This window comes from Tetranychus urticae, chromosome 3, assembly GCF_039701765.1.
Source record: "Tetranychus urticae isolate SD_2017Ah chromosome 3, NJAU_TeUrti_SD_1.0, whole genome shotgun sequence".
NCBI classification, from domain to species: domain Eukaryota; kingdom Metazoa; phylum Arthropoda; class Arachnida; order Trombidiformes; family Tetranychidae; genus Tetranychus; species Tetranychus urticae.
In genome coordinates this window covers 23,822,901-23,846,227 of record NC_142960.1, presented here as the reverse complement: position 1 = coordinate 23,846,227, position 23,327 = coordinate 23,822,901, and the positions used below count along the sequence as shown (strand labels likewise).

Below are 23,327 nucleotides of genomic sequence, written 5' to 3'. Positions count from 1 at the left end.
TTTGAACTCTTTGTTATCTGATAAAAATTATTGATGAATCAATTATTAAATCACAAGAAGAGATCTTTTATTGCCACATTTGAGTAATATGAACTTACATAGCATGGTTCTATTAATTCAGTAAAGAGATTATAATCATTCTTATTCAGGAAAAATAGTCAAGAACCTCTTGAGATCGTAAAGTGATTATGCATTACATGTACAACATTAATCTTTCCTGGTTGATAATCTGTAATTTGAGCTAAAAACACGCAGTATATTTTAGATTCATCGTTTAAAAGTCAGTTAAATCAATATTTGAAGCCGGAGATTAGATAGAAAATAAAATTGTTGATTGAGTATTCATTATTGAATTCAAATTGTAACCGAGAAGCGAAAAACAAATTGACAAGGAGGAGCCATAAGCAACTGACAGTCGCTTTGGACCAGTAAACTGTGTTGTCCAATAACATTCATTCATAAGCCAAACAATCTTTTTGGTAAGAGGCAATTTTTGTTTTTACTTTATGTTTATTTATTGTCAATTTATGTTTACCTTTTTCAATTAATTGATTCTCACTATTGTTATTTCCATCCTCTAATTATGTATTAGTATATTCATCATTAAAAGCACCTTTTATGCTCCTGTCAGTTGGTTTACCATTTATTTATTGGTATACAATGGATCCAGTATCACATCTTTTAAAAAATTGTGTCTGTCTTTATTGTTTTTTGTGCTTTAAACCATGAATGGATTTGAAATTCTAACCTGATTAACGAGGTCCGTTGTTGCCTTCAAGGATGTCTGCTACCAAAAAAAAGGAGCGGCAAAAGTTGATAAAATGTTTTCTCATTTTGAAGCCCTCTGAAAAAGATCGTCGAAAAATTATTGTTGTTACAAAATATTGTCCACCTCCAACTGGTTCCTCAAACTCTGGTACCACTGATGGACCTCATGATGAAATTCATTCCTCCTCGGGCGATAAATCAACTCAAATTCAGTCGCATCAATCATCTGGTGATCTGCAAAAGACTAACACAAATCAAATGACAGTTATTGATGATATTGATGAAAGCTCGTTAACATTGTTCTGTTTGCCTAATGGTGGTGAAGTGAGTTCAACTCGTCTTCAGCCTTCTTTTCATTCTTTTTTGATCACAAAACAAAATGGTTCACGTGTATATGGATCTACCCTGACCATTTGGGAAAGGATAAAAACTGGTGAAGATGCAGATCGTTATATCAACAAGGCACTTTGTTTTCTCACCAGTTTACCATTTGTTGCTGCCATGAATAAACTATTGGTATATATTTATGAGAATAACTGCAGTCTTGGTGTTGTACAAAGTATATGTGACCTAAAGATGCCAAGTAGAGGAAAATGTATGAAATTAAAATTGCCAAAGAGCCGCTATATTGTAAGCTATCAATATCATCAACAACAACAAAATCAACAGACTACTAATTCTGAGAATCAGGCTAACAGTGGATCTGGAGTTATTAAAAATTGTTTGCATGAAGAAATATACATTTATCGAGGCCTTTCATCGTTTCCGCTGTTCGATTATCCATTACGTCAATTATTTGTTGAAATATTGACACCGGAACAGTTTTTAAATGCCTTTATTGCAACCCTACTCGAGTACCAGTTACTAATTATTTCGGAAAGTTATTATAAGCTGATGATGGTTGCTGAAGCCTTAACCTCACTCCTTCTTCCATTCTCCTGGCAACATGTATATGTTCCCATTCTACCAACCAAATTAGGTTTACACTTCCTTGATGCTCCTACTCCGTACATTATGGGTATCAATAGCAGCAGTAAAGACGCGGTCAATATTTCATCAGTTTTTACTGGTTCCATGGCAAGCAGTATCCAATGTAGGATTGATTGTGATACAGGAAAGATAGACTATTTCTTTGATGAGGATGCAGCCTTAGAGGATGATCTACTCACAGAGATACCACCTTTTATTGAAGAACTCAAAAATGAAATAGAATCAATATTATCTTCTGAACCTAGACTACAAGGACTGCTCAATTTCTCTAGTGAAAATAGCCTATCAATGCCTGTCAAAGTAAAAGAAACTTTTTCCTCCGAGTTTACCTATTTGGACGATTTAAAGTTAAATCAAACGCTTAGGATTGCATTTTTAAAATGTATTAGAAAAAATATTTTGTCGGACCATGAAAAGTTTATTGTCACTACATCAACACGAAAAGATGCTGTTACTTTTGATACTGTTTCCTACCTATGTGATCAACCTGATTCAACGAGAAATTTTCTTTCCAAATTTCTGAAAACTCAAATGTTTGTCAGTTTCATTGATGAAAGTGTCAAAAAGATGCACAAATCAAAGCAAAGTATTTACTCAAGTCAACAGTCTCTAATGATTACTTCAGCTTATGGAACGGAAGAAATGGATGAACCACTATTAGGAGATGCCGATTTAGATGGCAAATTTTTCAATGCTCGGGAAATACCTTTCACAGAAGTAGTTATTGACCCATTAGTTGCCTCATCGAATGATTTGAGTAATAGTCGTTTATTAGCTTCGCCGATGAGACGTCATCGACCTCGAACTCCAGCAAGTGAAGCAAGTTCCCTCAGACGCGGCCGAACTACTAGTGAAAGTGGTGATGATGATAGTCAGCAGCAAAACAATGCAAGTGATGTTCTTTCTAGTCCATTCCGAGTGCCCACTGCTTTAGCAGCCCAAACTAATTGGAAGGTTGTTGAGTCATTATTAAGAGAAATCAAAGTCAGGACTAAGCGAATCCTCTTAGCTAAAATGGGCAATGAAGAAATCGCTCCTTTGGGTTAGTTTCCAATTTTTTTGTTAAAATTAGTTGAGTTTACTTCGATATTAATCTCTGAAATTCAACCTTTTCTAATTTAGGCGTTGGATCACCTGAAGACATGGAAGAGAATACGTTAATTGCATCTCTGTGTGATTTAATTGAAAGAATCTGGAGCCATGCAAGAGCAAATGATAAGGAAATGGTTCGATGCTCTTTTTGGTCTCATGTAGTTGCCTTTGCTACATTACAGAGGGAAGATGGAGATAGCTCACAAATTGATTCAAGTCTATTAACTCCTGGTAAGAATCTTATTGTAATCACGTCTTGCTTCTAATTAATTGATCTTATTGGTTCCCTGGTGTCTGCTCCCGATGCTTTCGTGCTATTTAATTTTGTTGCTTTCTCCATCGCTATCACTTTTAACATCAAACTCACAATCATTTATATTGCTAATTCTGATGTCTGATTCTGTGTCTTCTGATGTGCTATTCTTGAAGAATTCTGTTGAAGTTCGTCCAATCTAGTCTTTTTTGTCTTTAGAGCTTATTCTACATTAGACATTATATTTGATTAAGATTATCAAATTAGCCTCAATTATATAATTCATTGATAGTAATTATTTTTAATCTTTTATTAAGACAAAAATTTAATTTGCTTCATTTTGTAGTGTTAATTATTATAATTATTATGGCAAAGTTAGTGCATAGAATATTAAGCCGCTTTATAATTTGAAGTTTAGGTAATTTAATCTTAGCTACTCGTCAGGCAAACTGGACACCAGATTGACTCAAGAATGAAAATAATTCAATCTACTCAATATTGATTGTATTTCCTCAATTTTCTCTTCTCCTTATGCTATCAAAGCCCTTGCTTGGGTTCTTTTGCGGAAAAGAATCGATTGTATGTATTGATTCACTTTGCTTAATTCACGGTAATTGTTTTGATTGATTTTAATTTGTATTTCCTCTTTTCCTTATCATTTTATTTTTTAGCTTTAAGTCGTATGTCATTAGACTCTGGTTCATCTTCATCCATATCAAATCCGCCTTCACCCTCCAAAGATTTATCCAGCTCAAACGATTATTTAAAACCACTTCCAAATACATTCTATTATGATTACAAATCTGTCCAATCAATGAAAGATATAAAAACCGAGATTGGCAAGAGTCGTGCATTCATTCGCTTAGCTTTGGAACGTAAACTTTTAAGTAAACATTTACGAGTACTGTTAAGTAACCATGAATTGGTTTCATCAATGTACAAAAGATATGCGTTTCTTCGGTGTGAAGAAGAACGTGAACAATTTTTGACTCACTTATTGACTCTCAACGCTGTTGATATACTTTGCTTTACAAATACATTTTCAACTTCTTCATTGACATATACATTGGTTATCGAAGGTTCGGGTCCACTGACTGGTTGGATATCGTTAAGTGGAACACTTGCCCAATCTAATGAAATAGCTTTGACAAATATTTCCAATATATTCACATTCAAACATATTAATTTAGGCTTAATCAACTCAATGACTGTTTCAGTCAGTCTTTCAACCAAAATTTTCATCGGACATTGCTTTGTTAGAAATGAAGTTACCGGACACTTGTTTAAGTAAGATTTACACATTTGATATGTTTTTGATTGATATTAATTTAATTCCCTTATTTCCTTCTAGATTTGTTTGCCATCGTTGGTTTGGTCGAAATATTGAGGACGGAGCCACAGAAAGAGTCTTACTTGGAGAGATAGTTAGTAATTCCTGTATTGGAGAAATTTTGAAAAAAAGCCAAACACGATCATCTTCAATCGGACGTCACTGGGCGCGTTCAACTAGTAGCTATCGAGAGGAATCGCTTGAAGTTCAAGAGCTTCAGCAAATGCTTGGTGAAATTGTTAATGAAATGGTCCGCCTGTATTATAATCATTATGGTCAAACCTTTAATAATCACTCCACTAAAAATGATCATCATCGTAATTTATATCTATCTCCATTGAAGAAAAATGTCGCTCGACCGACGCGTAATCATCCAAGTAGATCTTCGAATAACCTTTCAAACTCTACTTATTCCTCTAGGTTATTCAATCATCGATCTTCAGTTCATCAAAAAACCCTAGTCACTCTCATCTTTGGGGAGAAGCAACTTTTATGGACGCTTTTACAAATATTTTATTATGATTTCAAAAGACGAAGCCGATCTTCTTTCCGAAAACAAATTTTCTTATGGGATTATCTTTTAGCAATAATATGTGAGCTCAAACTAAACAACTCAGAAACGCGTGAACCTGTTATGGATAAAATGATCAGTTTAGTTGAAACCATTTCAGCGGAAGCAGCGAATTGGGGAAAAGATTCAAAATTTCAATTATTCCTTATCTTGTCCATTCGAGATCATTATTTAACCAAATTTTTGAAGTATCTTTCAAAGCCCCACATGGCTTCTCAATATTATGAGACTAACTCTTTTCTTCGGAATCCCATTTTGATGACATCCCTTCTTCAAATTCTTGGTACCTTTGATGAAATGAAACTTTCAATTGACAGCTCTTTCACAAAAGGCTTGTGAAAACAAATCTTTCAACAAATTGAAACGCCAAAACGGAGTCGATTACATTTTCTCCAACATTTAATCTAATTCTCTTTTTTATTTAATTGTGCCATATTCCTCGTTGTCGAGATAAATCGAAACAAAGCTTCATTTTTTGATCAATTGTATTTTGTTCAACCAAATCTTAATCATAGTAGACAATTGTTTTTATTGAATAAAAATGATCAACTATTTAAATGTCAATTATGCATGTGTTTTGACTTTATTTCATTAGCAATGGCCATGTGCCAACATCAAGTTTGATAATATCTGACCAAAATGTGAAATCCAAACTTATATCCAAATCTGGAATCAGCAAGTTACTTGATCTATTTTTTACACCAATACATAATCGTCTCAAATTGAAAACAGATTTTAATTTACTTAACTCAATCTAATGTTACACAATGAAGTGTGATCTCAATAATGTACTCAAATTACTGTCAAATTAGGGAACATTTAATGAGGGCTGAAAGGTAGCTCAAAGATTTGTTAAATCAAATATTTATCACTCTGATCAGAATATTTTGACTTGATTCAATTGTTTTTTAAATTTTTGTCACGATTAAAACCATTAACCATGAAAATTTATGCAAATTTTGACCAATTTTATGAAGAAAACTTGTCGTTTGCAGTTGATTAAAGTTGTAATGAGATCTTCCCTTAATACATTCCCTCGAATTACATTTCTGGTAATCACTGGTAATTTCTAGTAATAATGGATGACATTGGACCATCAAAAGAAAACTTTGATTTAATTCAATATTTAAAATAGATTTTATTGTTTGAATTTTCCTCAATTGTCAAGCAATTTAAATCTTGCAATTTTTTGATTCATTTATTTACATTCAGTGTTTCCTTGACAACCACATCACAAATGTTAATACACTCAATCTTTACTGTAGATTTAAAAGATTAAAAATTGTTACTCCTGATATTTTAATCATCCTCATCTTATAATTATCATATTTACTGTTTTATCCTGTTTTGTTTTATCGTGAATATAATCGAAATGCGGTTCATCAGCATCACCAATTTAAATATTTATTGTTGTTGACTAAACTAACATAAAACTGGCTAACCTGTCTTTCCTCTTCATTACTTGTTATTATTACTTTTATATCAACCCATTTTAGTGATTTAAGCCCTGGGGAGGGTAGAGTGAGAATAAAATTAAATAGTTGGTTTTGAATATTAACTTATAATGTTGCGCCAAAGGAAAATTCAGTCTGATTACACATCTCAACCAAGTCCATCATCATTATCATCACCCAAACTGATGATGGACACTAAATACTCAAAAAAACCTACTAGACGGATAAACTTCCTTTACATCCTATTATCTCTGTTTGGTGTTTTCATCTTTATTGCCTATGTTGCAGTGCCTGTTGCTTTCAAGTTAAGTCCGACGATTCGTCGTCATCTGCTTTTTATGAACTATGTTAATTTCCAGGTGAATATGAATTTGAGTAATCCAGAAAATGAGTACAAACTCAAGTGTACCAAAGTGTTCCATGTTGACTCTTCCGATGGTGCCTCATTAGGTGTTTGGCATATTTTGCCTGGCAGTTTAGTCAACAAATACTGTCCAACAGGCTTTGGTAAAGACTTGAAAGATGTCGATGAATCACGGTTATTTGATGATGACAGACCGATTGTGCTCTACTCTCATGGTAATGGAGGAACTCGTGGAGGAAACCACCGTCTTGGACTTTATCGATTATTAGCTTATGGAGAGCTGGATGCTCATGTGATTACATTTGATTATAGAGGATTCGGAGATTCAACTAACATGCATCCATCAGTTCCAGGGTTAGTGGATGATGCTTTTCATATGTACAAATGGCTTTCAAGCAAAGTGAATCATACCCGTATCAATATTTGGGGCCATTCACTTGGAACAGCAGTTTCAGTAGCATTGTCTAAAAGAATCGGCTCTGATGATAAACCAAACACATTAACTCTGGAAGCACCTTTTAATGCCGTAGCTGATGCCATTCGTGAATACCCGTTAGCAGCCATTTACAAAATTTATCCGTTGTTTGATTTCTTCTTTATTCAACCTTTTGATTTACCTGAATATCGTTTATTTGATAGTCAAACAAACATAAAAGATGTTAAATTTCCAATTTTAATCATGCATGCAAAAGATGATGCTATAGTACCCTTCAAACTAGGCCATAAGCTATATGAAAGCGCTTTACAAGGATACAGTGGGAAATCTGATCAAGCCAAACCAGTTATGATCATTTACGAAGAGGAACATGGCTATGGTCACAAGAATATTTACAAGGATTCTTTGTTGACCAAAATCATCATCAAGTTTTTCTCTCATCAAGAAATTGGACAAACAACATTTTAAAACGGTGAATTTCTGATCTCTATGTGTAACATAAATCGTGGTATATATCGAAAATGAGATGCAGAATATAATTAGATTAGATAATTAGCAGTATTTTTTACAATTTTCCATAAAATGTGATATCCAATCTATCTAATCATCATATTTATTCGACTTTTAATAAGATAAATTTTCTTCCATTCTTCAAGTGTATGGTGATAGCTACCAAGTGACTCAAATAATCCTCGAAATAGGATAATTTGTCTCCAAATGCTTCTATCAATTGAAATCAGCATCAAAGATTGTTTTATTATAGCTCGTTTTATCCTGTTTTGAAATGAGGAAAAGAGGTTTTATTGCAAATTATATTGATAATTCAAGGAAATCTGTTAAATATAACAACTCTTGTTGAAACCTTGACTTTTTAAAGACAACTCGATTCCTTAGTTGACTAAAAATAATTAATCATAAAATTGCTAAAATTAAAATTAAGGGCAACTAAGAATACTTATACTTTGTACTTTTATATCTCTGATTGTTGGTTTAATCTAATTATTTGAAACCTCAATGAGTTACTTGATAACTGAATGTAAAATAAATTATCACACCAATTATATTTTCAAATAAAACTCTATTTCTGATAATTTGTCAGCAATATCAGACAATTTTGAAATCACGCGAATTTCTTGTTCTATTCAATAAGAGTTGAATAATTTGATCAAAGTTAATTCTGTACCTTTTATTGACATTCATACAGTCGCAGTGCACAAAATAGAGCCAATAAATTATATTAACTTTATTCGAGTCTTTTATTGTCAATATGAATAAAAGTTCAATTCAAAATGACTGAACAGAGGATGAGTTGGAAAGCATCGATTGACTTGAAAATCAGTTAAATTTGAAGGATTGCGCATATCTCAATGAAAATCACCTAACCAATAATGTCCATTCAAAAGCAGTTGTCTCATTGCTTCCGTCCCCAAAATTAGATGATAACACATCAATATCAATCCAAAACCATAACATTTGTAATACCGACTAATGTTAATCTTGTAGATGAAAATCTCATCCCATAATGTGTAATATCAATCCAGCTAATTTGATGATGCTCTTGTGATTCTTGTAATCAATGTTTATGCTTTTAAATTGTGAGTTATTGTGAAACCAGGAGAAGGTGAATAAAAAGAAACAACGAAATTGTAACCTTTAAAAGAGTTTAGAGATTGAGCAAATCCAAGCAGAAAGACAAAGAACCAAATGCTGATTATCGCTTAAATTGCTGTGATGCATGAATAATTTCCTGAAAATTAGTGTAAAAAGTCAGAGTTAAAGGACAAATGAACAGAAAACTGTCTCCATCTGAAATCAATTTTCTGATTGAAAGTGGCGATGGAAACAACATTGAACCAGATACGAGTGTCTTGACCGACCTGAGCAGGCAATTCATTGAGAAAAAGACTATTCCTAAATTGCAAGTGTCAGAAAAGAATGGTTCATGGTTTGCTCTCAATAATACATCACTCCATGTTGTTAAAGAGTTGGAAAGGCAAGGTAAATGCTCTTCAGTTCAAGTTGAAATTGTTCCCCTGAGTAAAGTTCCAATAAGCCTTCAAAAAGGTATGCTCACTGTTAGCAGTCATTCAGTTGAGATGGAGAGAGAAACAATGTTTTCTGAATGCTGTTCAACTAAAGATGACAATGATCAAGGTAAGATTTTGGATAACTGTTTACTTCTTTCATGCTAACTGTTTCATTTCTCATTCAATCTTCAGTTGATTCAAGTGAAAATAAAGGAGAACGAAGAGGATTTCGAAGACTTCAAATTGAGGAAAACTTCGACATTGAATCAAATGAAAATACTGGTAAATATGGACCCAGCGATTCTTATGATTATGGTGAAGATACGGGTGAAAGTACATCATCTGAAGTATCTGATTATGATCAAGATTTTGATGAATCAGAAGGAGGTTAGTTTGAGTTGCCTTTCTTTACATCAATCAAGTTATTAATTTTTTTCCTCCATTTCAGAGGAATCGCTGGTTTGCAATGTTTGTGATAAAGCTTTTTCAAATGGACGCAAATTGGGTCGACATCAGCTGCACAGAAGGCATTTTTGTTGCTCCGTTTGTGATGCTTTGTTTCCAAGTCTGATGATTTTACAGATTCACAAGAAAACACTTGAACATTGGACAGACGATGAAGTTGCTGACAATGAAATTGCCAATGAATTCACTGGCCAAGATGAACCTGAACATGCTCAAGAGTCAACATTTAGACTGACTTATGAAGAGATTGAAAGGTTATTGTGAGATGAAATTTGATATTGAAATACTGATCATTTGTTTCAACCCAATCAAATCTTGAAGCAACGGAATTGAACTTACAATCAAAAGTCTAAACGCACAATTTACTTCTTTTCCGCTATCTTAAGGAATCTAAATCCAATTGCTGGTTAATTGGAAAATGATCAAAAACCAAATCTTTTTACAAAAACATAAAGAGTGCCAAAGAATGAAGATTAGCCATGATGAATTTCAACTTTCCAATTCTAGATATTCGATAGGTTATTTCTTCTTTTCTGAATAACTTCTAATGCAAACAAAACTATTTACTTTTTAGGATCAACTTGAGATGAGATAAATAATCAGTTTGAAATTTAAATTAAACTTTATGACAGTGTTGAGATGTTTGATTATTTGCTATTTTTCATTGCAATTTTACGAATTTCAAATCATTTATTAGAAAATTTAAAATCTAAATTAGCTAGAAACATTAGTAGATTGGAATCAATTTGTGTTGCTCCGTCTGTCGTTATATTAATGATTGATACTCGATTGAAATTCCAATTTTTCAATCACAAGTTTAACTGATCTTCAAAATGTATTTACATTAATTTATTGAGCTTCCACAAATTCATTTTGCATTAGTTGATCAGCTTTAGATGCTGAATATGAAATCTTTTTTCCCATTATTCCATAAACATCAATTGTTTCTTAAAAATTGATTCATGAAGCTTTCCATTTTGAAATATTTATGCAAATCTTCAAATGACAGCAAAAGCTCGAATTCATGGTAATATCTGAAAAGATGGAACAACATTTTTGCTGATATTCACAACAATCTAACCAGATATCGCCTTCGTGAGCATCTCGAACTGGTCCATTGTTGCTGTCCTTATCTTTCACATCAATGGCCTCAATCAACAAAAGGCAGTTTCGTCTAAGCTCAAAAGGACAAGAAGTAAATTGGCGAAACTTCATGGAGATCATGGATTTTATTTTCTCCTTGAAAATAGCACAATCTTGCTCTGTTAACGCACTCATGAAAACGATAATTGACTGTAAAAATTTAAAAGAGAGACTTTAAAGAGAAAAAAGCAAATGCTATAAAATTCATGCTTATGTTTCACTATTCATTTCTTGATAACTGAAATTCATGGGAAATAAAACTTCGGTTTCTAATGGATTTCAACTTACAGTAGAGTGGCGTCATCTGGTGTGATATTAACAAACAACTCAACCTAACCTCGTGAATGAAAAACAAGAATGGGAATTCACCCAAGTTTCGTATTGAACAAAATTTAGTCAGAGTTAGAGTTGCTAGTTGCAACTCTTCAATAGTTAATCTCTATGTTTAGTTATTTGTTTATTTTTTGTTTGTTAAAATTGGATTAACTGTTTTAATTTTTAATTTTTAAATGACTTTCACTGTATTTTAATATTTTTTTAATCCAGTGCTTACGTAAAAACCAACATTATTGTGTGTAATTTGTTTCAACTCTTGAGTTGTGTTGTGTTATTTATTAAATTGTCTATTAACTGGGATTGGCAAGCTGTTTATTGTTAAAAATTAACCAAAATGGTGCAGGCTAATACAACCACAGGTCTGATTAAACATGACAAGAAGCATCGATTGAAACAACGGTTTGAAGTTAAACATAAACTAGGCCAAGGAACTTATGGAAAAGTTCAATTAGCCATCAATAAAGAAACCGGGCAAGAGGTAAGGAGATTGGAGTGAAACCTGTTGTGTTTTTTACTCTAATTTGTTAGCCAAACACGTTAAACTGATCCACATTAACTACCTTTCATTAATCAACCATTCGTTGCCCCATTATCTTTTTCCCTTTCTCACTCCTCTTCACTTTCCCTATCCATTACAACCTATGTTGATATTTACAGGTGGCAATTAAGACAATTAAAAAGTCAAAGATTCAAAGCGAACAAGATCTTGTACGAATCAGAAGAGAGATTCAGATCATGTCTTCAATTCAACATCCACATATCATCCATATTTATGAAGGTGAGGCAATCAGTTCAATCAGTTCAAGGTAATCTAATCAATCTGTTTAATCTTTCTTTTTACCATTTATTTTCTTTTTCTTCTCCTCTCCCTTTTTTTCATTTCCCTTGTCTCTTCTTCTCTCTTATCTTCTTCCTTCTCTTCCTTTCTCATCTATCAACTATTCGCCCTACACTTCGGCCTCTTTTCTCATTTTTGGCTTAATAACTTGGGCTGCACAATTTTTCATTTTAACCTAAAAATCACTCACTTTGCACTGATCATCTTCCCACATCTTTTGGATGCCAGTTTTTGAAAATAAGGAAAAGATAGTGTTGGTCATGCAATATGCCAGTGGAGGTGAATTATACGAATATGTTTCGGATCGAAAGTTGTTGTCAGATAATGAAGCCCGACGATTATTCAGACAAATAGCAACAGCAGTTTACTATTGTCACAAGGTTTGTACATTTGAATGTTTCTTTGAAGCGTAAGAAAGCAAAAAAAAACATTTCAGTCTTAGCAATATCTTTGCTGTTTTTTTCTGAATCACTTAAAATGATTCTAATCGATGTCGTTAAACCTGTGTCTTAAAATTAAGAAGTTTTCTGCTCATCCAACCGGAAGCAAAATTACTAGCTATTTCAATGTACAATGCAGCTTAAGGGGAAACTTTTGCTCCCCTTTGAAAGGCCAGATGAAAGAAATGAGCTGAAATTGAAAATGAAAAGCCTATGTAAATTTGAAGAAGTAAAAGTTGAACTTGCTAAAAATAAGATTCCTTGTTGAGCGAAATAACAGAAAGACAGTTAGACAGAGCGAAATGTATATGTTTGAAGTCAGCATAAGCAGAAAAGGATAAGGAAAGATGAAGATGAGAGGGAAACAACAATTTTGGTCTCTTCAAATTCAATGTAAACGGATGTAACCAGATGATGGCTATCATCCAAAATGATGAGAAACTTGCAAATTGATGATGATGTACCATTCCCTATCATCTCTGTAGTTTATTTGTCTCAACCCAAACGTATTTTGTTGAGTTGGTGTAAAATATGCACAAAAAGTGCTCTTACTGCTCATTCACTTCTAAAACCATCATTTTCGTCTTATTGAAGTCTCAACTTATTTGATTGGTAAATGTTGCTAAATTGTTGGCTACCAAAATTGGAATCGGTCTTTTCAGACCAAAGTTCATGTTTCATCTTGATAGGCAATCGTCAGGCAATCTTGATCACTACTAATTACAATCAATGAAAGAACTCTCTTTTTGCTCAAACAGATCATCACTATCATCATGACAATCATGTAAATAGAAACTTTCACTCCCTAATTATCTTTGCCTTTTCATGATTAGACCAGATACATTTCAGGATCAAGAAATTCATCAAAAAATACTATGAAGATGAAAAAACAAGGATGACAAAAAAAATTGGTAGAAAAAAAGGGAATTAGAAGATGAAAAGAAAGTGAAGATTGTTTGATGCGTAGATTAAAAACTACTGATGCTATCGTCATAAATAAATTTTTTGGAAACAACTCAAGAAATCTGTTGAATTCAAAGCTATCCATCATCTACAGGCTTTATATAATGTCTGAAATTCTTTATGACTGACTGTTTTACCGGAACTATTACAATCACGAGAGAGCAACCCTTCACCTTATAATTATCTATCGGTTAGTCTGACTGAAATAAACATTTCATCCGGAAACTTCTATCATGTTTACAAATTTCAAGACATATCCCAACCATATTTTGTACTTCCTCACCTCTGAATCGTCCGTACTTAAATGTAATTGATTCCTGGTCATAATCTCAATCGCTTTTGATAGCTCAGTGAAATAACTATCGATAAATCCAGTGAATTTGCATTTTTAAATTTTAATCAAATCGTTTAAAATTGAAGTTCTGTGGACTCTACTTTGCAATGTTCATTTTTGCCTGATCGGGTTGACAAAACTGTTTATACTCAATTGTCAATTTACTTAATTATGTTAGACGTAATGGTTCTGGAATTTTAAAATAGAAATTTTGAATAGAAAATTATTGACCCTGAAAAATATCTTTGGAAAGACTGATGATTATTCCTAACAGACTCACCCAGGTTTTGAGACTTTCAAAAGGTCTATGAATTTTCTCATAGCAACATTTGTAAAATGATGAGACAAACATTTTTTTCATTCTTACATGTTATTCGGTAAATCTCTTCATCGCCATCTTTAATTCTCACCACAGATTACTCGCATTATTCAATCTCTATCTTTCTTTTTCTTCCTTTCTTTTTCTTTCTCTCTTTTCCATTTCTTGAAATTCACTATTCCATAAATAGATGGGTTACCATCTTACAAAGAATCATGTTTTTCTTCATTTCTCTCCTTTTTTTCTTTTCGCCGATAATAATGTAATAACTGATTATTTTCACCAATTTTGTTTCCATTCATAGCCCAATATTGAGAGAAAGAATCAAGGCCTTTTCATGTTATTACCTCATGTGTTATGATTTCTTGATGAACCTTGTTTTCAGCTTCAAACTCACTTCATAAATTTTTACACATTCATTTGAAAATTAACATGACTAAACATTGCGAACCCAAGTCTTTATCTTAGCTCATCATGATCAAGTGACGTTATTGAGAAATATTATTATTTTGATAATAAGATGTTAACTGTTTCTTTGTTTTCTTTTTTTGTCAGAATTATGATAATGTGACTCAGTTTTGCTATCTGGTTACAACTTTTTAAGACTTTGCACGAACTCTTAAGACTCAAGTATTGCATTAATTTTAGTAGCTCACAATTTCACATTTGCTTGAAATGCCATGAAAAATTTAATATCTGAGTGGTTGACTCTGAAATGATTAATTCTCTGATTTGTTTATTCCGAAATAGAACAAAGTGTGTCACAGAGATCTCAAATTGGAAAACATTTTGCTAGATCATAATGGAAATGCAAAGGTTCGTTCAATTATTGAATAACTCAAAGCAAGCTTTACTTAAGCTCCAATCTTAATTTTAGATCGCTGATTTTGGCCTTTCAAATGTTTTCGACGAGAAACATTTTCTTAATACATTCTGTGGGAGTCCACTTTATGCATCGCCTGAAATTGTTAAAGGGATACCTTATTATGGTGCCGAAGTCGATTGTTGGTCTCTTGGAGTTCTTCTTTACACTCTTGTCTATGGAGCTATGCCTTTTGATGGAAGCAATTTCAAGCGTCTAGTCAAACAAATATCTGAATCTAGTTACTTTGAGCCCAAGCAGAAATCAGGTAATTAATTACAACAAACCTTAATTGTTCACCATAATACCTGGTATCAGTTACTTATCAAAAAATCTGATTATCATTAAACAGAGGCATCGGGATTAATAAAGAGATTACTGGCTGTAGATCCTAATAAACGAGCTACAATCATTGATATTTGTACTGATTGGTGGGTCAATAAAGGATATGAACATTCGCTTCTTCAAGTAGCTGAAGATCTTTCTAATTTAACGCCTGTTCGTCTGGATGTATTACTAGCTTTAGCTCCTACTTCACCGCCGACTAAAAGTGAAAGACAACATCCTCTGGCTAAAAAAGAGTCTGAATCGGAGGAAAATAGTAAACAAAGAGGATCTGAAGCAGTTTTGTATCCTCCATGTAGCGATTATCAAGCTGATACTTCTGAACTTTCCACAGATATTCCCACTTATGCCGAAGAAGAAGAAGAACTTGCTGATGCAAGTGAAATTGTTGACGATGGTGACGAGTTTTTACCTTCAGCTGTTGCCGCAGCACTTCAGGATGAATATCAAGAAGCTATTGATAAAAAAGATGAAATTGAACAAGCACAAGCTTCTGGAATAACTGGAACAGAAGATAATGAAGCAACTAAATCAACCAAAAGAATAGCTGGGTCGTCTTTCGATTCTAGTGTTAGCCAAACTCAAAGCCAAAGCCAGATAACGAAAAGAAAGAAACCCAAAAAAGGATCTGATGTTACAGTTAATGATACAGATGACAAGCAAGCTTCGACCTCAGGTTATATAAGTGATGTAACGTCAATCACAGCGACCAGTCAAATGGTCACTGATGATTTATCCAATGAAACAGGAGAAACGATAACCGCAATAGATGAACATAGTGAAGTAGAGCAAAAATCTGAAAATGATGCCACTATGCTCAACCAAACAGTGCCTTTAGACTCATTGCCTGATGAAACTATTTCTACATCCTCTGAAATTTCATCTCTCCTTGATACAAGTAAAGTTGATTCAACACAATCAACATTACATACTCAATCTAGTGCCTCAATTAAAACACTCACAGCCAAAGATAGCCAAGCTACTCTATCAGAATCCTCGACAAGTACTCTCATTGATGAACCACGTTCACAAATATCTCAACAAAAGTCAGTTTCATCTTCTAGTGTCAAAAGCAAAAGTAAAAGTGCCAGTCCTAAAAGACCAATATCTTCGAAAACTTCACATGTTTCATCTACTCTCACTGCTTCATCAACAGTCACAAGCAATAAACCGTCCACAAGTAGCTCACCTAGCTCTAAGGTATCGGATAAACGTATTAAACCAGTTGATAAAGGTCCCAAAAAAGCCAAAGAATCTCCACCGAAAAGTATAAAAGATGAAGAACCAGCAAAAGCTTCAACCTCATCGACAACGAAAAAAGATTCATCTTCATCAATTGCATCGCCTTCAGCATCAAATTCTGAAATTGGTGATTCACAACCCACAACTCCAGATGCAGAAAAAACCAAACCTTGGCTAGAGAGAAGATCCAGTGTTAATCGAAAGGTTGGAAAAATTTCATACCCAAAGTTCCTTGAGAATACAACACCACCGGAAAAGAAACCGGTTCCTACTTATGGTAAAATATCAACAGCTAAAAAATTGTTTGAAACTCGACGATCAAGTATCGATAAGGATAAGGAAAGAGTCATTCCCATGGTTAAGGTGTCTGATGCTAAGCAAGCCTTTGAAAGACGAGCTTCAATGCCTGCTTCTCAAGCTCCGTTATGGAAAAATGCTGGCGAAAGAAAAGGTAGCTTAATAACACAATCTTCTCTTGATGAAACTAGTAGTCGAATTTTGTCAAAAGAAAAGTCTTCCACTGAAACTAAATCAACAACTCGTCCAAAAAAATCATCTTTATCACCAGATAAACGAAGATCACCAAATAAATCTACAGTTACAAAGATCGCTGATAAATCGCCAGAAGCCAAACCTTCGAAAAAATCTGATTTAAAGTCTGAAACATCCCAAAAACCAAAAGAATTATCTCCAGCAAAAGGTAAAAGTGAAATCTCTGATCAAATTATTGTTAACAAAAAATCAGATGATGCTGGCGTAACTATCAAACCAACAGACGAAAACAAGCAGCAAAAAGTGAAACAAGAAACGCAACATGATGATCAACAAGTTAAGCCAAAAGAATCTGGGTCTGTTGGTGATGGAGGAAACGAAAGTGTTTCAAGGTTGACTGATTCTCCGTCTATCGTACATAATGAAGACGAGAGAAAACTTGTCGCCAAAGATATAATAAAAAAGCAAATTGCTAAAGCCAAGTTACAAGAACTGAGACAATCATCGATAGAATCTTATGAATCAAACTTATCAGCTTCAGATCAAGGAAAATTAACTTGCCAAGGAGGATCAGAGGAATCTTCAACTTCTTCAACAGCTTCTACTGCTAAACCTAAATCCTACGTAAAAGCTCCTCAACCATTTATCAAAGAAGAAATCAAACCTACACCAGTCCGAAGCGTCGCTGAGATTAAATTATCCTCAAAACCTAAATTGGGTTTGGACATTGAGGCAGCTCATCGAGGTCAGCAACAAAAACAACAAAAAGAGATTGAAGAAGTAGCACCAACTAATATTGTGGAACCACCATCAACTGCAGGAACTCAAAATCAAGAGTCGAATCCAGGGACACCATCAACTGCATTAAGCAAAGCGGCTCCAATCACTCGAAGTTATAAGAAGGTGATATTCACCAAGGACGGAGCTTGTATAACAGAAACTGGTAAAATAATCGCAGAAGAAGGAGCTGATGGATCATTCAGCAGAATTGAGAAAAAGAGTAAAGTAACACATTACCCTGTTGGAGCTGCAAGTTCCGCTCGATCCGAATCAAGTGAAGAAACTCGAACAGTTAAAAGTTTTGGTGGATCTGCTGATGATGGCCGCAATGGATCTGTTTCACCTCCCGTTGTCCGGCCTATTCCTGATCTTCGTAGATCTGAAAGTGCATCTTCTTCCGGATCAACTGATATCTTTGATGATATATTTGACACTTGGAGTGGGGATCCAGTTTTCAGTAATCTCAGTGGTCGAATGAGATCAATTTTCTCTCAAAGTCGATCGCCTTTTGCAAGCCTTTGGGGCACAGGTCGCTCCAAAAAGGCGAAAAAGAAATCGCGAGCCGAAAGTGCCGAACGTAAACCCAAAACTGAAACTCAATTGGGCAGTGGTTGGCGCAGAACACCAGGTCATGGGACAGATCAAGAATACAGTGATACAGACACTGATACAGAACAATCTATTGGCTTTGGAGGTGGAGGTGGACTTTGGAAGTTTCTTGGATCCAATCCTTCTTCAAGTAATCTGCTCGATCGCCATCGGTCACTTCTATCAAAACATTTTGGTTCAGATGACTTTTTCAGTGATAATGAACCATTTGGCTCTTCTTTTAGACGGTCACTAAGTCGTGATAGAGGATCAACATCATTCGGTCCAACTCGCAGCTCAGCTACACCCACTGTTCGAATGGTTATTAACCCTCTTCGTAACATAGACTCTGCTACTCGTATGGCAACTCCACCTTCGAAACAGGATAGTCTAGATTCTAATGAGAGTGGAGGTAGCAATGCTCAACATATTAACTCAGCATCATTCTTTTCAAGACCAGTTACTGGAAGACCTTATGCTCGAACCATATCTAGAGAAAGTCAAAGGCAACGTGAAGGCTGTGAGGACAATATTGGAGGAACCAGTGGAGCGACCTCACTGGATTTGGATGAATCAGGTCCACGACGTCGAGTAGAGAAATGGTTGGATATGAATCGAGATGATGATGAGATCGATCAGAATCATCCAATCAGTATGTACACAACTATCCGCCCTCGCCCAATAAACCGTTATGGAAGATCCGTTAGTTCTCGATTTGGTTTTGATCTAGGATCAGTTGATTCAAATCGAGTTTTAGATCCACCAAGTGGATCAAATTTGTCTTTCAGCACCACTCAGGAAATTCAAATTGGATCTCCTAAAGTCTCTGAAACATCTCGATTTGTCAGAGATGATTCTATGACAGCCAAACCTCGGTCAGAGGTGATTATACCTGTTAATCGAAACACATCTCCTATTGTAACCTCAAACTCCAATAAACCTTTAATTACCATGAAATTGTCACTTGGAGGTGGAAATGAACCCAGGGAGTCGAGGACTTTAATTTCAAGTTCAGGAGTAGGAGGAGGAGGAAGATTGGGACTATCTTCATCAGGTATTGTTGAAACACCGGGTACGGCAGATTCTGACGATTGGTCAAGTCCAGTTTTACTTCCTGAAAACTCTTCCTTACTGGATCAGCTTCGTACCCATGGTTATCGAAATCTGGTTTCACAGCGGTTATCTGGTCTCAGTGGAGCCTCCGGAGGAGGAGAATCCAGGTACGATAATCGCGACAATAGTACTACTACTACTTCCACAACCACAACCACAACCAGCCTTCCTCCTCAACAAATGAAAAGAGGTAAGAGTTTAACGGGAGACTCTTCCTCACTTCGTGCTCTTGAGAATCTAATTGAGAATGATGGAGAAATCGCATGGAATCCTGTTAATGGTGAAACAATTAAATATAATAATAGCATGTTCGAGTCAATGGAACCAACCACTAACCATGAAACTAGTTCTAATCGGATTGTTAGAGTTGATAAAATACCTGTTGACCGTGATGGTGTTATTAATAGTTGGGTTCAACAAAAACAATCTAACAAAGCTAATAATATCATAGATGATGGGAATGGGGGTGACGATGGTGATAATCAAGGAACCATTAGTGGTCAAAGACTAACAAATAATAAAAATCAATGCAAAACTGAGATAAATGTGGATATTGTGAGAAATAATGATAAATGTAAATTTAACAATAAGAAAGGTTCTGAGTATGTAAATAGTAAGGAAATTAATCATCATCGTCCAAGCCTGAACCAACACCTAAATCCCTTTCACCTTCACCAACAATCAGAAACTGATTGTGGACCCGAAATTACCTCAAAATCATCAGCACCACCACAGGCTTGTTTCAACAGGCAAAAGTCTAATGATAATAAATCATCTCATCATCTGTCTAAAGATGCTTATGATGATATTAATAGGAAAAATGTAAAAAATGATGTTGATAATAATGAAGATACTTCCGCATCTCACAGATCGTTAATCAACAATGCCAACAGTAGTACCACATCTAATGATCCAAATCACAAAGAAACTCTTCAGGAACGGATACTTCGTAAATCATATTACTCTCGGTTCAATCATCCCCTTGAAAGGAGAGGATCATCTAATCGACGACGAACTTCATTAATAGAAAATGGTGATCGACTTTTTGACTTTTCGTTATTTGATAATCCACATTATTCTCGTCATTATCCTTCAACGTCGACTTCCAATCACCCTCACTCACATCATCCCGATCTCCAGCCATTTGATAGTCTTGGAAATCATCATCATTCTCAGCAACAGAATCTTCACCTAAAGCCTCCACTTTTTCTTACAAATGATCAGTTTATTCAACGAGTTCAAGTTAGAGCTCAGCAGTTAATTGAAGAGGCTCGTGAGAGACGCGACAGAATCAATTCGAAGTTAATGTCATCCTTACGACCAACCACTTTTGACCTTAATCACGACAGAGATGATTTCTTCGGACATGGTAATCACAGTAATAACTCTTCTCATTCTCTTGCATATTCTTCGAGGTCTCGAGAGCCATCACCCATGTTTTCCCGACGAACCAGTTCTTTTTCAGGCTCAGAAGAAGTTGATCTCAAATCTCGTCGACCTTCATCGTCCACGACATCAACAACAACTAGTCAACCATCAACCAATAAAACAGTGAATGGAAACAGTAAAAGCTTTTCTAGAAGTCAGTCTGCTCGGACAAACTCTACGCGATACACCAATGGCCATAGGCAAGATTTAGATGACGATTTAATTGATAATATTGACGACAGTAATCAATTTGCCAGTGATGATAATGACTTTGGAGATGACTTAACTTCTCGTGCCCAAGTTGTTTCAGAAGCTTTACGGTTACTCAAAGAGCGTGCCTTACAAGAGAATTGATCTAAGCATCGATGGACAATAATTGGACAATACTTGTTCCCGAATGATTCGTTATATTGGGCAAAAATATAATAGATTCATTTAATACATTCGACTTATTGCATTGTAATCTTTATTTACTCAAATAATAAGAGAATCTCAGTTTAAACCATTCAAAGGTTGAAATTCTTTTTCTTCTTAATCTTGCTTAATCTTATTCTGTCTCATAAATTGAGTTGGAACTGATTAGTTGATAAGATATAGAAGATGAAAGGACTGTATCATCAGTCGAGACAATATGTAAGTCTGGATTAATTAAAACCCGAATACCACGAGAGTCTTTCATGACAAGTTCATTGTTATCATCAATTCCAGTTATAATCCCATGAAAATTAAGATGAATTGTCTTCTTTTGACTAATCCATTTTGAGGCCAATAAATCACGAACCAAATCAGGATCTTTCCTCATTGTTTCAATAAGTATTTCAAAATTGTTTAAAACTCTTGCTATCAATTCCTCTCTGTTGATGGGTTCCAAAAGAGTACCATGCATGTGATTGTGGGCAGCTATAATTGAATTGAGTGTTGGAACACCAGAGACACTGTTGAGTCTAATTCCTATTCCAACTGTGAACCATGTATCATCAACCGAAGATTGTTCAACTAAAACACCAGCAATCTTTAGTTTTTTCCAAGTAACTGAGTTTGGCCAAGTATAAGTTAAACCAATGTCTTGATAACCAGATAGCTTTTCGTGAACAGAGTTGACAATAGAAAGAGCGGCAATTGATTGAAGTAATGGGGATAGATTACGATCTGTAAGGTTAACATTGACTGACATATAAATATCACCCATTGGTGAAGTCCAAGTTTGACTTGCTCTGGCTCTTCCACGAGTTTGTTGATCAGCGATCACAACTAACCCAGGTAAACCAACAAAATCACGGGCAAGATCTTGAGTTGAGATAACTTTCTCAGTTGTTAATATGTTGCTTCCAAGAAAGGTTGTATTTAAATGACGCTGATATGATGGAACACGAAAATTAGCAGATTCACAGTAAGGTGGAGTGGTAACTGGTAAATAATCAGGAGATGCAAATAGTGATGATCCTGGCGACATAATCCAACTGATTGGTGAGCCTCCAATTGGATAATTGGTTAACTCTATTTGATTGTCTGCATGTAAACATGCTGGTCGAACGTTACATTCGGAAATAGTTGCGAGTAAAAAACAAACTGTAACAATCAAAATAAATGCCATGTTTAGATGTCGAGGAAAATTCATCAATATTAGTGTTGAATTATATGAAAATAACTTTACACCAGCTCTTAACAATTTCTTTTTCTTCACTCCTAGTACTTGACAGTATCTATTGGTTTAATCTAATCAACGTAGATTCAAGTGAATAAACTATTTCCAACTCGGAATTTCCAAGTCTTATAACATGATTATTAATTGCTAAGCTAGACTGTTTTTGATATCAGTTCTGTACTGGTTGTTTTTTTCATCAATCAGCTACAGAACAAAAACTAAGCGCTAAAAGACTTCAAAGATGTTTCTAGGCCTTTATTTGAACGCACAAAAACATTCTTTACATTTATTTTCTGTTTATTTTAAAATTTTGATTTTCTAACGAGGGAAGTACCCGAGGTCATCCGAATAAAAATTAATATTTTTACCATAAACTAATTAGTTTTTATGAGTGTTTAGTTTTCTCGAAATCTTTCGGGTAGCAAATTAAAGATTAACGAGAAAAACAGAATTAAAATTCAATTTTTTACATGTAAAGTAAGGTAATGAGCACACAAAATGAGTTAAACAAAAATGCTCATCACAATGGGTTCATATTATTCTTCCACATTGATCTATGCATAGCGATCGACAATAAATGGCGCTTTTCGAACCTTCTGTCCATTTGCTACTCAAAAGACAACGAACTATATTGTTTGTCAGTAATAAGAATTCAATGACACTCTAATCATTGAAATCTGTTCGGATAAACTCGGGTACCTCCCTTGTA

The 23,327-nt window shown here is 34.6% G+C and overlaps 5 protein-coding genes across 8 annotated transcripts; 4 read left to right on the top strand and 1 right to left on the bottom strand.

Annotated features, from left to right (window-relative positions):
- Positions 1-233: 233 nt before the first annotated feature.
- Positions 234-5,568, top strand: pns (DENN domain containing pinstripe). 2 transcript variants are annotated; one of them, XM_015932715.3, is made up of 6 exons: positions 338-479; positions 593-2,800; positions 2,881-3,081; positions 3,647-3,682; positions 3,775-4,390; positions 4,455-5,568. In XM_015932715.3, the coding sequence occupies exons 2-6, from the start codon at positions 781-783 to the stop codon at positions 5,341-5,343; spliced, it is 3,762 nt and encodes a 1,253-aa protein (XP_015788201.2). In that variant the 5' UTR covers positions 338-479; positions 593-780; the 3' UTR covers positions 5,344-5,568. The 2 variants fall into 2 exon arrangements, with proteins under 2 accessions (XP_015788202.2, XP_015788201.2); XM_015932716.3 differs by lacking the exon at positions 3,647-3,682 and having other exon boundaries at positions 234-479.
- Positions 5,569-6,085: 517 nt separating this feature from the next.
- Positions 6,086-8,387, top strand: LOC107365243 (lysophosphatidylserine lipase ABHD12). Its single transcript, XM_015932718.3, has one exon. It carries the CDS (start codon positions 6,569-6,571, stop codon positions 7,724-7,726), a length of 1,158 nt encoding a protein of 385 aa, XP_015788204.1. The 5' UTR covers positions 6,086-6,568; the 3' UTR covers positions 7,727-8,387.
- Positions 8,388-8,497: 110 nt separating this feature from the next.
- On the top strand, positions 8,498-11,100 carry LOC107365244 (uncharacterized). Its single transcript, XM_015932719.3, has 3 exons — positions 8,498-9,412; positions 9,478-9,672; positions 9,734-11,100. The coding sequence occupies exons 1-3, from the start codon at positions 9,043-9,045 to the stop codon at positions 10,012-10,014; spliced, it is 846 nt and encodes a 281-aa protein (XP_015788205.1). The 5' UTR covers positions 8,498-9,042; the 3' UTR covers positions 10,015-11,100.
- Positions 11,101-11,265: 165 nt separating this feature from the next.
- On the top strand, positions 11,266-21,484 carry LOC107365180 (Nuak family kinase 1). Of its 3 annotated transcripts, none has more exons than XM_025161452.2 (7): positions 11,286-11,707; positions 11,887-12,007; positions 12,296-12,447; positions 14,874-14,939; positions 15,001-15,253; positions 15,338-19,735; positions 20,415-21,484. In XM_025161452.2, exons 1-7 carry the CDS (start codon positions 11,564-11,566, stop codon positions 20,420-20,422), a joined length of 5,142 nt encoding a protein of 1,713 aa, XP_025017220.2. In that variant the 5' UTR covers positions 11,286-11,563; the 3' UTR covers positions 20,423-21,484. The 3 variants fall into 3 exon arrangements, with proteins under 3 accessions (XP_015788137.2, XP_025017220.2, XP_015788138.2); XM_015932652.3 differs by having other exon boundaries at positions 11,288-11,707; positions 15,338-19,652; XM_015932651.3 differs by having other exon boundaries at positions 11,266-11,707; positions 15,338-21,484.
- LOC107365069 (biotin--protein ligase) lies at positions 21,423-22,609 on the bottom strand. Its single transcript, XM_015932534.2, has one exon. It carries the CDS (start codon positions 22,589-22,591, stop codon positions 21,521-21,523), a length of 1,071 nt encoding a protein of 356 aa, XP_015788020.2. The 5' UTR covers positions 22,592-22,609; the 3' UTR covers positions 21,423-21,520.
- Positions 22,610-23,327: the final 718 nt, after the last annotated feature.